Source organism: Brienomyrus brachyistius, chromosome 11 (genome assembly GCF_023856365.1).
Source record: "Brienomyrus brachyistius isolate T26 chromosome 11, BBRACH_0.4, whole genome shotgun sequence".
Classification (NCBI taxonomy): domain Eukaryota; kingdom Metazoa; phylum Chordata; class Actinopteri; order Osteoglossiformes; family Mormyridae; genus Brienomyrus; species Brienomyrus brachyistius.
Window position 1 is genome coordinate 804,913 of NC_064543.1, and position 13,544 is coordinate 818,456.

The following is a 13,544-nucleotide window of genomic DNA, read 5'->3' on the forward strand; positions in this document are numbered from 1 at the left end:
CAAATGCTGACAGTACAGCCTCGTGTGACAGCTCCTTCCTGGGGAAGCTGGTTTAACACGTCTCCTCATTGTGCTTCACAGGCCTGTTATCTTCAGATCGCCCCCCCCAGGCCGCCGCGGGCAGCTGTGTGCTGGGGGGCTCCACCAGCCTCCCAGGGGTCTGTGTACCAAGAGTTCAGGGTGTCCTCAACGTAACAAACACACGATTTCTCCCTGGTTGTCTTCCTATACCCCCCCCCCCCCCCCCCCCCCCCCACGTTTAACACCAGCACTGCTAGGGATGTGAACACGCCCAAGCAGGTCCTGACAGCTGTGTAACAAGAGAGGTTTTTCACTCTCCATCTTCACACTGCACAAGGCAGAGATGCGCCCCCCCCCCACCTCATGTCCCACCCCCCCACCCCATGTCCCCCCCAGCCTCCCCTGCGTGATGGTGAGTCAGCCACTGTAATCTGTTAAGTAAAACAATACGAATCGCAATCTCCATGTTGAGGGCTGGTCTCGCTGCGACCCGCATGTTTAAAAAAACTTAAACCAAAAAGAAGAATCAGCACAGCTGTGGCACATCTGCGCTGTTGCAACTGCATCCAGCAGACATGGGGCACATTTCAAGAGAGAGCATGCAGCTTGGGGGGGGGCTACCCTAAATATCCAACAAATGAATAACTGACGGAAGGAATGAAGAAAAAATGAAGATGACGAAAAGTAAAAGTTGAAAACAGGCATCAAGTCACAGCCCCCGCTCTGCTGAGAGTCACAGGCCACCCTCTGCTGAGAGTCACAGCTCCCCCACCCCCCTCTGCTGAGAGAGTCACAGCCCCCCCTCTGCTGAGAGTCACAGCTCCCCCACCCCCTCTGCTGAGAGAGTCACAGCCCCCCCTCTGCTGAGAGAGTCACAGCCTCCCCTACCCCCTCTGCTGAGAGAGTCACAGCCCCCGCTCTGCTGAGAGAGTCACAGCCCCCCCACCCCCTCTGCTGAGAGTCACAGCTCCCCCACCCCCTCTGCTGAGAGAGTCACAGCCCCCCCTCTGCTGAGAGAGTCACAGCTTCCCCTCTGCTGAGAGAGTCACAGCCTCCCCTACCCCCTCTGCTGAGAGAGTCACAGCCCCCGCTCTGCTGAGAGAGTCACAGCCCCCCCCACCCCCCTCTGCTGAGAGTCACAGCTCCCCCACCCCCTCTGCTGAGAGAGTCACAGCCTCCCCTCTGCTGAGAGAGTCACAGCCCCCCCACCCCCTCTGCTGTGAGAGTCACAGCTCACAGGCTGGGGGTCCGTACAGCATTCACACCACATCCAACGGCAATACTGACAGAGGGTCACACTGCTCCTATGGGGGGTGTCCTTACAGAGCAGCCCCTGGGTGCCTCTCTCAGGGCTGCTTCACGCACTTTGTCCCATTACGACACCCCCCCTCCACACCCACCCCAGCGCACATTCTCAGGGAGGGAGTGCGGTTATCCATGGCTCAGTGCCTGTACTGCGCAGACAGATCACACGCGGTCAGCTTTACCCTCCCCCGACCCCCCCCCCCCCCCCCCCCACTGCAGTCTGAGAGAAAAGCCCCGTCATCGGTGTACGGAAACCGGCGTGCGGAATAAAGCGGGATTATCGCCGTTCAGACTGCTTCCACAAATCAGGGTCGGGAGGGGGGGGGGGGGGCTCAAAGACCTTGTAACATTACACCCCTTAATCACTGTGAAGAGAGACTAAATGCCCCCTGAGCCCCCACAGCAGACAGAGCCACATGATACGGAGTGGCTAATGCTAACACTAACAGCCAAGTGACACAGTCGCCCAGCAGCATGTCAGCTGATGACACTGTGGGCGGGGCACCCAGCGGCAAAGGACCAATCGGCCAGGTTCACACAGTCATGTGGGCGATCCTCAGCATGTGGTGGGAGACACGCAGCCGTTTCCCGGCCTACATGACGTCCTCTAACATTTCTATTTATTAGACATTATTATTCCCTAAGGAACTGACATTTGGACGACAAGATCCATAACCTCACCACTGCTCAGCGCTCCACGCCAGGCAGAGTGCCTCATTTATGCAGAACAGACATAGCTGTGCGGTGTCACTGAGATAACGCACCTCGGTTATCACTGACAATAGTAAACTTTTAATAAAGAAAATAAAAGCACTGGATGGCATTTTGAATGGGTGGGTGAAGGTCGAAAGCAAAGCGCTGCTGACTGACAGCCACACTGAGCAGGCAGACCGGGAGACAGACACACGGCCTGCGGCAGGACCGGGAGACAGACACACTGCGCAGGCAGACCGGGAGACAGCCACACTGCGCAGGCAGACCGGGAGACAGCCACACTGTGCAGGCAGACCGGGAGACAGCCACACTGCGCAGGCAGATCGGGAGACAGACACACTGCGCAGGCAGAACGGGAGACAGACACACTGCGCAGGCAGACCGGGAGACAGACAAGGTCCCATTCATTTCACCGGCTCTGAACGGGAAGTGGGGGTTGCCTTTCCTGGACTTATTAGGACCCAAAAGAGTGAATACAGACGAAGCAGGTGATGCAGACAGCAGCAGCCCCACACTGAGCCTCTACAAAGTGAGGGGGGGCTGCTCTCGCCTCACCACTAATTCGATCAGCAATTTGCCGCCTCTCAGGCACGGGGGCGTGGGGGGTCCATGAGCGCCCCTGCTCGGCCTCTGATATGAGATTCAGCGACGCGTGTCTGCAGATGCCAAATGATAAATCTTCAAACGAGGGGAAAATGGCCACCTGCCTGATGAGAATTCAGCGATGGGGGATGCAGGAACCATAATAACTGCGTCATGCTTCGGGGGACGTTTGTCCTTTCGTAGGTCGCTGCATACAGTGGAAGGAGAACCGACTGAAAACAGACAAATGGAGGTGGGAGAGCCCCTCGGAACAGGACCACGGAGCCAGCAGCAAAGAGTGACATGCCAATGACAGACCAAGTCCAAGGCAAGAACTGACCGCAGATATCGACCCGGTGCAGGCAGCAGACCCGGAGACGGGTCACGGGATGCCAAAGCCGCGATCTAGGTCCCAAGAGCTCAGAACAAGCAGGGCAGGTTCCAGATGCCCGAGAGCGGTGTCACATCGCGGCACGACCACATAGGGCTCCTACAAGAGGGCTGGGCTATCCTAAGACGGGCTATTCCAGTGAATCGGAGACCCATCGTGCTCTCTGATGCATCCTGCTGCAGGCGTGTGCTTCGCTGGACAGGTTCTATATCGGGAGTGATCCTGGAAGAATCATCGCAAGCATAGCTGGATGCCTGGAGGCATTTATAGAATACCAACCCAAATGCATTTCTGGGTGTCAGTGTCATTCCTGCTGCTTTGTGCCATGGTATAAAGTGGCTAAAGCACCAGGCTGCGCAGGCAGGTACCAGGCTGCGCAGGAAGGCACCAGGCTGCGCAGGCAGATGTAGTTACGAGCATCATACATGCTATTAGGACTTGGGGGGGCCCTCTGTGCAGGCAAAGTCAGGAGAGACAAACCAGACAACACAGCATTTCAGACCTGCAGGGGGCAGACTTCACAGAGTAAGAGCTGTACCGAGGTGGGGGCTCCTATCCCTACCCCCCGATGAAGCACCAAGGGAAAGGGAGGCTGGGGACAGACAGAAACACTTAACACACCTTTCAAAATGAACAGCCACCTGCACAATAGCGAACCTAATCCTGGGACCAAGAAGCTTTACAGGGCACAGTGAGGGACTTAAATGCCAAGAGCGGCACCGGACGGCAGGAGAGCGAGGTGCCCCCCCCCCCCCCAAAAAAAAAGGTTTCTGTAGCCATGAGAAGAGAACTAGAGAACTACATGAGAAAATGTCTACCAGCAGACAGAGCAGCAAAGAAAGCAGCAGAGGGAGCAGCAGAGGGAGCAGAGCAAGCAGAGCAACACAGGGAGCAGCAGAGGGAGCAGAGCAGGCAGAGCAACAGAGGGAGCAGAGCAGGCAGAGCAACAGAGGGAGCAGAGCAGGCAGAGCAACAGAGGGAGCAGCAAGGGAGCAGAGCTGGCAGAGCAGCAGAGGGAGCAGAACAGGGGAGCAGCAGAGGGAGAAGAGCAGGCAGAGCAACAAAGGGAGCAGCAAAGGGAGCAGAGCTGGCAGAGCAGCAGAGGGAGCAGAGCAGGTGGAGCAGCAGAGGGAGCAGCGCAGGCAGAGCAACAGAGGGAGCAGCAGAGGGAGCAGCAGAGGGAGCAGAGCAGGTGGAGCAGCAGAGGGAGCAGAGCAGGCAGAGCAGCAGAGGAGCAGCAGAGGGAGCAGAGCAGCAGAGGGAGCAGAGCAGGCAGGGCAACAGAGGAAGCAGAGCAGGTGGAGCAGCAGAGGGAGCAGAAAAGGCGGAGCAGCAGAGGGAGCAGAGCAGGCGGGGCAGCAGAGGGAGCAGAGCAGGCAGAGTAGCAGAGGGAGCAGAGCAGGCGGAGCAGCAGAGGGAGCAGAGCAGGCGGAGCAGCAGAGGGAGCAGAGCAGGCAGAGGGAGCAGAGCAGGCAGGGCAGCAGAGGGAGCAGAGCAGACAGAGGGAGCAGAGCAGGCAGGGCAGCAGAGGGAGCAGAACAGGCGGAGCAGCAGAGGAAGCAGAGCAGGTGGGGCAGCAGAGGGAGCAGAGCAGGCAGAGTAGCAGAGGGAGCAGAGCAGGCGGAGCAGCAGAGGGAGCAGAGCAGGCGGAGCAGCAGAGGGAGCAGAGCAGGCAGAGCAGTGGCCATCATCACCTAAAGAGCTGCCCGGCACCTGCCCATAACAGAAGCAGGGGTACGCTTCTCAATCATCCATCACTAATATTACCCCCCCCCCCCCATTTTGTCAGCACTCCAGCAACTCCCACCCCCCCCCCTTCCCTGACAAGCCACATCGCTCCTGCAATTTCAACTGTGATTGGCAAGTGATGGCGGATGCCAAAGACACTGCAATTAACCTTTTTAATCGCACAGCTACCAGCAGGGAAGGCGCCGGATAATGCCGGGAGGCATCTCCCCCCATCACACCCCCCCCCCATCTCCCCTGCTCCCTCAGAACTGAGGTGCATAATTCTCTAGATTACAACTGCACAGTGGTGTGGCGAAACTCCAACCCCCCAATGCTAACATGCTCCTCCTGCATTACCATAAATTACCCAGAATACGCATAGACTGTGAATCAAGGGATTCGGCTCAGAGGCAGCGTGACATCACCCTCCCATCTCTGTACCACTGCTTTTCAATTATTTGACTCGGGCAGCACGCTATGCTGCTTCAGCATCATTGCAGTGTGTGCAAGGGGAATAATCACATCACAGGATGTGCAATATCAAGTAAGAAAAATCAAACATGTCATGCTACAACTTTTTTGCTGCTTGATACAAAAACAAAACTTACTTGGTTCTCATTTTCCATGACTAATGTAGTGTGTGACAGAGAACCACCAATCACAATTAGGGCTGGGCGATGCGATATTAATATCAGCATCGTATGTCATTCCCATATTGCAAGGACTGCAATAGTGAGCAGAGTGTGATCAGGCTTTTTCACACCTAGATACTGTTGAGATACTATACTGCAGCATACCAGATTTTCAAAAACTATTTGCAATTAAGGTCCGATATTTTGATGTTTAACAAACGTTTTACTGTCATAGGAAACTAGCAAGCTTTGCTATTTTAATGATTGATGCTTTTCAAGATTATCCATCATTGTACCAATGCATTGTTCATCAAATGCAATTTGAATTCGCAGTAATGCAGCTACATAGAACGTGAATAGCGATCTTCAGGTGAGGGCGGCACGACACGCCCCTGATACAAGTAAAACAAAGAAAGGTGAGTGGTTTACTCTTTTACCGATTTAACCTAATTTTAAAAACTTTAATACTTCCAACAATTGAAGTTGTGAAATGTACGATTTCAGCGAGTTATGACTGAAACGGACGAGAAAGATATACGGCATCGCCGACGATGCCGTCGACCGCAGAGGGTTAAAATCAGCTTAAAGTTTAGCGCTGAGCTCTGCATGTGCTCTCTGAGACAATCAATCATTTTCAGTCTTGCTGTTCAAAATCACTAAAATGTACTTATTTTGAACTCCTGAACCCAAGCCAACTCTCAGACTCCCGAGACTCCGCAAAAGAAGGTCAGCGGCGCGGGGAAACATTCGTCGGAAACCACAGCTCTCTGGACGAAGCCTCCTCCAGCCGACTGAGCAGCAATCCCTCCTTCCAGGGGACTGTAAGAGTCCTTGTCCTCGTACTCGGTGAGCAACAGGAGTAGAGTATGATCACGTCCGTCACGCGGAGGCGTGAAAACCACATTCCGGAAGCATGCATTTAAACTGGTACGTGTCCCTCCAGTTATGCTCCGGCTGCTGGAGGAATTCTGCGCAGCCCCATTTCCATGGATACGGGTTCGAATCTGGCCTTTGCTCAGTTTGCATCCTCACTGTATCCATGGACTTGGAAGGTGGAACATTCCTCACAGAGTTTTTGTGCTCTATGCTCCCGGTTTGATGTGACAAAATATTTTACCATGATATTGTTCCTCATACAAGTTAATGCCAATAATTATCACAATATTATTTCTTTTGCTTAAAATTCTTCTTAATTAGATTAGATTCATAAAAGAAAAAAATACCACAATTTGAAGGTACTTCAAAATTAAATTATAATAAATCAATCATAAAACAACAGACCTTTCTGTTGTGAAAAGGTAACACTAGAAAACGCTGACAGTGTGGTTTGTTCTTCCCTGACTGAGCGGCTGCTTTGACATATTCCTGCACTCATACTCGGTATGTTCTGCTGTACGGAGCAGCACCAGGCTCTGCCGTCACTGTCACACTACTGATGCCTTCTTACCTTGTTTAACCACAATATCTCACTCTTTAAAGATGCTGCGTGTGCTGAGCTGTCGCCTTCTACAGCGACACAGTTTCCTCTGTGGAAGTGCTCACCACCATCCATTACTCACACATGTCATCAAAGCCGCAGCGTGTAGCGTGCTCCGCTAACTCAACCAACCTTGCTGTGCGCTTGTTGGCCATAGGTTGTGTGTGTTTAAAAGACCATATGATTGGCAGGAATTACGTTTCTTTCCGCAACATGATTGCTTGATAGCACAGCATCAACCTATGTTCCTTACTGACAGTTTATCAAAGTTTCTCACTTACTTATTGCTTAAATTTTTATACAACACTAAATGCACATACTTATATTATCCAGTCTTAAATCACAGCATAACAAGAGAGAAGACAACATTCTACCTCTGATCACTGGGTATTATGTAAAGCCAAACTGGCAACCCATGCAGGCAGTTGAATTGAGTAGTAATATATTATATTATTATTGATGATTTACTTTATTATTCTGCACTTTCCTTATCCCTCACATGCTTTTAGGGAGCTCACCATTAATTGCTAGGTCTCCTCCTCTCTCGCTAGGTGTCCGTGAGCGAGTGTGAGCCCCCAACAGCGAGTGCCGCTTCGCCCCACGTCCGACGGACCTTACCCGCTACACTGAGGCGCGCCGTGCGGCTGGCGATGCTGCCCAGGCTCTCGATGGAGGCCACACACTGGTAGACGCCCTCGTCGGGCTTGTTGTGCTTGGAGTGCACCACGCTGGCCACCAGGAGGGAGCCATCGGCCAGCAGCTGCCGGCGCTCATCGGCCGCCAGGTTCAGGAAGGTTCCGTCCTTCTTCCAGTCCACGCGTGCGGGCAGGTCGCTGTGCACTGAGCAGTTCAGCAGGACGGGGGCGCTGCGCACCGCCAGGGTGTCGGCTGGCTCCACCGAGAACCAGAATGGCGTGAAGAGCCTCGGGCTCGGCCCTGGGGGAGAATAAACGGGGGGGGAGTTAGTTCCAAATAGCCACATAAAGCAGCAGGCAGACAAGACAGGGCAGGTCATGATATAAACAACCTCACCAGTCACAGGGCGAATGAACAACAACGACCAGCCAACAGTAACGGGATTCAGCCAATCAGCTTCCACAGACGTAAAGACCACCCAAACACACCCCCCTCATCTGCTAATGAAGGTAAAAGCAGATTGTCTCCCTACGAGTCACACCCTGACTGCATGAGGAGCGCTACAAAAACGGGGGAGGCGAACTGCTGCCTGGAGCCACGAGGGAGGCTTACTTTGTATAAAATAAAAATAAAAACTTTCACCCCCACCGTCTAATATTTATATTGGTCTAACTACTGTCTGCCATGCAGGAATGTAGAAAAAGCCAGCAGTAGTGGGAGCAGGAGCAGAAGATGAGGCCTGAGAACTCGTCCAGCCAGCAGGCCGTTTGCAGAAGGTCTCAGCAGCCAGTCAAGGGCAGCAGAATGACTTCAGGCCACTTGTTTTAACTTATTATCAACAGAGTGCAGAGGACGCCTGGAACTGCAGCCAGTGCTGCGTAGAGGAGAGATCAGAAGCATCTAAATCCATGCAGGACACCAGGGCAGAAGCCCGATAAGGGCTGTCAGATTTACCTCTGGGCTGCGAATCAGGACGCTTACAAAACCTGTGTCCACGCGATTGTATTCTCTTGGAGGATTTAAAACTACACTAGCTAGGTGGCATGTGAATGCAATGGCCAGGAGGTAGGATGGGCCGCACTGCCTGCATTTATAAACACGGTCGTGTTCACAGCATCATCAGAGCGTGTTCCTGACGCGCAGCGCAGGCCGAGCGCCTCAACGCCGGCGCGCTAATGAGGAACTCGGACAAATGACAGTCCCATTATTCTTACAGAAGGTCACCATCCCCAAGCCCAGAGCCACCAGAACTCGACACGGAGCGGATGGTGCTGCTCACAGACATGGGCTGGCAGATGGGACGGTGGCCTGGGAGGCGGCGGGATACACAGCGCGCCTCTCGCTTGCTCGCAGGTCATCACCAGCATCACACGCTTAATCAGCAGCATCTTTAGCGGCTCGCCTACACGGGCCTGACACCCTCCGTCATTAACACCTTCAGCAGCCTTCCAGCAGCACCGTAACAGAACTCCTTATTAGTATATGCAGCAGCTACCCTACAAAAGAGTAATAGGGCTGCCCAATACCATGGTCTGCAATTCTCCAAGAGCAGGCTAACAGGCTAACAGGCTAACGCTGTTCGTCACGAGCATCACTAACAGCGGAGCGAGTACTGCATTCCGCCAGCACTCCATGGTAGGTAACTACTATGTTATATTTCGACATTTCTCTAAGGAAGAGTTCTTCCTTTAGAAAGAGAGACGAAAAGAACCTGTGTAAAACAGCATTTCATCCCTCGTCAACAATCAGGATCTCGCAAAAAAACAGAGTTCAACCCGCAAGAAAAGCTGCGGATGAGAGCGAGGGCGGTTCACAGACAAATGGCAGCTGTGAGGAGCAGCAGGTTCGGATGGAAGCCAGCGCAGATCCTTCAGCCCCGCGAAGCAGGCTGACTGGGGCCAGACTGTGCTTGTTTTTCAGGGAGCCGCACGACGGCACATCACACTCGGGGAAAACTGAAGCCATTCAGCGGTGAACTCTAAGGGCGGGGCTTCAAATGCAGACAGCAGCCCGGGCAGCCAAGACCGGAAAACGGGCCGGTCTGCTCACAAACCACAGGCTGCCTGACGTCACCCAGGGCTCTGAGAAGACGCTTCATTCTCCAGTCAGGGAGCCTTAGGAACAAAGGATTCTGGCAGAGTTAGTGGGGGGCCGGTCCTTTAGCAGGTAGAGAGCATGGGGGACGGGGGAGACCCAGAGCCAGAATTTTGTACCTAAAACCCCTCTCAGAGAGAAACAGCGTGCATTCGGGGTGGGTCGGGGGAGGGGCACAGGGACCTGGGTGGGTCGGGGGAGGGGCACAGGGACCTGGGTGGGTCGGGGGAGGGGCACAGGGACCTGGGTGGGTCGGGGGAGGGGCACAGGGACCTGGGTGGGTCGGGGGAGGGACACAGGGACCTGGGTGGGTCGGGGGAGGGGCACAGGGACCTGGGTGGGTCGGGGGAGGGGCACAGGGACCTGGGTGGGTCGGGGGAGGGGCACAGGGACCTGGGTGGGTCGGGGGAGGGACACAGGGACCTGGGTGGGTCGGGGGAGGGACACAGGGACGTGGGTGGGTCGGGGGAGGGGCACAGGGACCTGGGTGGGTCGGGGGAGGGGCACAGGGACGTGGGTGGGTCGGGGGAGGGGCACAGGGACCTGGGTGGGTCGGGGGAGGGACACAGGGACCTGGGTGGGTCGGGGGAGGGACACAGGGACCTGGGTGGGTCGGGGGAGGGACACAGGGACGTGGGTGGGTCGGGGGAGGGGCACAGGGACCTGGGTGGGTCGGGGGAGGGGCACAGGGACCTGGGTGGGTCGGGGGAGGGACACAGGGACCTGGGTGGGTCGGGGGAGGGACACAGGGACGTGGGTGGGGCGGGGGAGGGGCACAGGGACGTGGGTGGGTCGGGGGAGGGGCACAGGGACGTGGGTGGGTCGGGGGAGGGACACAGGGACGTGGGTGGGGCGGCTTCTAATTAGAAGAAGAAAGTGTTGTGAACAGCTTGGGAGTCTGTTCTTGGATTCATGTCACGCATTAATTGTCACCCTGGATTTGGGGGGAAGAAAACCGCTAAATCTATTTACTTGTGAATTAACAGTCGTTTCTCAGTAATGAGGCCTGGGGGGTGCGAAGAATGCCTGTTATTTGTGTTTCGTCCTCAGAGGGGCTGCGCTTAGGAAGCTCGAGATTCCACGCGTGCCCACGGATTTGTCAGAAATACAATATCACTTTTGGACACGAGATAGATGAAGAACCGGAGCCACTGCTTTCTTGGAAGGTGGAAGATTCCGGAAGGGGCCGCCCATCTGCTGCGGGCTCCATCAGCCCGGCCAGGCGGCGCGCTCACAGGTAGATGCGGCGTCTCCGGCAGAAGCCGTCTGTGCTCCTCACTCACCTCCCACCCCCCATCGGGCTGGACAGCAGTCTTTGCTTTTCATAATGCTTCCTCGACGCTCATGCCTTCCCTCCCAACGCTGCTTTCATCTTCCTCCCCTTAACCCCCTCGCCTGCACAAGCGGAGCAGTTTCCCCTGATTTACATATTCAGCAGAGTGCTTCACCAGCATGGAGATTTGCTAAATTACCATGCTGTGCAGCGGAGGAGCAAATATTTGCTGTAAAACTGACTGACTGGCGTTCAGTAGCTGTCAGTTTACTTTGCGCTCTGCATTTCCTCAGCTCGGGACACAGTCGCCCACCCAGCACGGACCAGGTGCCCGTTCAGGGCTGGAGGGGCAGGAAGTCACCGCCTACAGGTACACCACTTCAGTGTGGCTGTGCTGAAGACCGTCGGCACTGTCAGGACACGACTAGCTCACCAATACGGGATTCCCACAGGATTTTAAGTTCAGTTTGTAAAAGAGTAAGAGTGTCATTAATATTAAGGGAGAAGTTTAACAGGGGGGAGGAGATGCTGGTATCCACACTCCCCCAAACTGGCATGAAAAACCAAGGAAGAACTTCAGAGCTGCACACTGTATTTTTTAAAGGGGGCAACATGCATTACTGAGAACCAGCATGCCAACCGAGTTAGAGAAACAATTCTGACATTTATATCCTGACTATTTCACATCTTCATGATATTGTTTCTTCATCCCCGTTTCTGACTCTGCCCAATGAGTATCCATCACGTCACGCTGGCAATCAGAAAAGCCTTGGGCAGGCCCAGCCCATCCTCATGCCCCCCTGCACACCGCAAGTACCCAGGCTCACACCTCCCGTGGGACCATACTGTCCACTGATTGAGATACGCAAGGACAAAGGGAGACATTAGAATGGAGAGCCCTGCAAAACAGCGCCAATTAGGGTTAAGGTGGTGGCTTGGTGCTCGGGGGATGATCGAGGACAGGAATGGGTCAGTCCCGCGGCCCGCGGCCTCACCACGCGCTCACACGGCCCACGGCCGCAAAGCGACGCCCGGCCACACCACGCACTCACACGGCCCACGGCCGCAAAGCGACGCACAGCCGCACCACGCACTCACACGGCCCACGGCCGCAAAGCGACGCACAGCCGCACCACGCGCTCACACGGCCCACGGCCGCAAAGCGACGCACTCATGCGGGCCACAAATGAAGAAATAAAGCATAACATGAGGATTTTTTTCTTGCCAATCAAACAGCTGCCACACAAAGTGTCCGTCTGTCAAATCACAGCACAACAGAAAGACAATGGTGGATCAATCACGGCAAGTAATTAAGACACAGATCAAGCCAAACTCTGCATGATGCACAATTATTGATGGAGAACAACCAGGTCATCGGACCCCCCCCTCCATCCCCCCGACAGAGAGAAACAAACTAGGGATGAGAGAAGCAAAACTGGAAACACGAGCAACGAAACGGCGTCATTACAGGAGGCAGAAGAGCACAGTAACCCCCTCCCCATGGGACATGCCCTGGGGAGGGGAACTGACAGGGCCAGGGAATCCGGACTTGGCAACCTCTGCCTAACAGCTGGGGGGGCAGGGGTCAATCCTCCATATCCGCTCCTCACTGTCCAGTGCTCACACTCCTACAAAGCAGGCATGCTTCCAGAGGACCCCATGTGACCAAGCACAAAGCCCGCGCTCCATGCAGCGGGCGGACCGTCCTGCCGCTGTGGAGGCTACTGAGCTGTACTTTCAGTCACACAGCCGCATTAAGCTGAGCTCCAAACCAAGAGGCTGGACGCCTGTTTCCAAAAAAAAAAGGAGACGGAACTGAATTGCCAGAAAAAAAAAGGACTGGACTGGAGCACCTTTCAGGGGGTGATCTGGTACTAAGTTGGTGTACTTACTGCCTCTCGCACTCAGAACGGCAAAGGTTCACAAAGTTCACAAGAAACTCCCACACACCCTTGCAAGACACCACTCATCGCTCGAGAAAAACCCAAGACTCTCGTGGGCCAGTAGAATCACTGTAGCTCAGTCCACAGACACCTACACTACACTCTAAGGTTCAGAAGTTCTGACATAAAACAGGTTGTTAATGGGCTTCCCAAGGTATGGAGACGGCCAGGGAGGAGGCCCGTATATCATCAGGAGGAGATGCAGGAGGCTCTGGGACACCCCCTCCAGTCGGCTTGTCGCTACGGCGGCCTCAGGCTGTTCATGACGACGATATCCGTACCCGCTGTGGACTCCTGTGTGAACACTCCACACCCACTAACGAGCAATTAAGGGCACACCAACTAACGAGCAATTAAATAACGGGAGCAGAGCCCACAGGGGTGGGGGAGGCTAAGCATGTCCCACCACGTCTTCAAGGCCACCCTGTGCATGCTGGGATGGGCTCGCACGTTTCCTCAGGCCTCTTCTGACAACAGGACAAAAGGCATGAAATGTGTTCCTTACTGAATTCCCCACGAATTGACAGTACTGCACAGCCTCTAACAAACTGGCATCCCACCCGGGACACCCCCGGCCTCCGGCTTGCTTCGCCGGGGACACCCCCTGCCTCCGGCGCTGCGGCGCCCAGGACACCCCCGGCCTCTGGCCCTGCGGCGCCCGGGACACCCCCTGCCTCCGGCTTGCTTCACCGGGGACACCCCCTGCCTCCGGCGCTGCGGCGCCCAGGACACCCCCGGCCTCCGGCCC

The 13,544-nt window shown here is 55.1% G+C and overlaps 1 protein-coding gene across 6 annotated transcripts in view; it reads right to left on the reverse strand.

Moving 5' to 3' along the window:
- The window catches only part of neo1a (neogenin 1a), a 118,090-nt gene that overhangs the window by 66,844 nt on the left and 37,702 nt on the right, over nt 1-13,544 (reverse strand). For all 6 annotated transcript variants that reach the window (XM_049031582.1, XM_049031580.1, XM_049031579.1 and 3 more), the window contains exon 2: nt 7,469-7,786. In XM_049031582.1, coding sequence (XP_048887539.1) covers nt 7,469-7,786 — 318 coding nt within the window. The remainder of the gene's footprint in view (nt 1-7,468; nt 7,787-13,544) is intronic.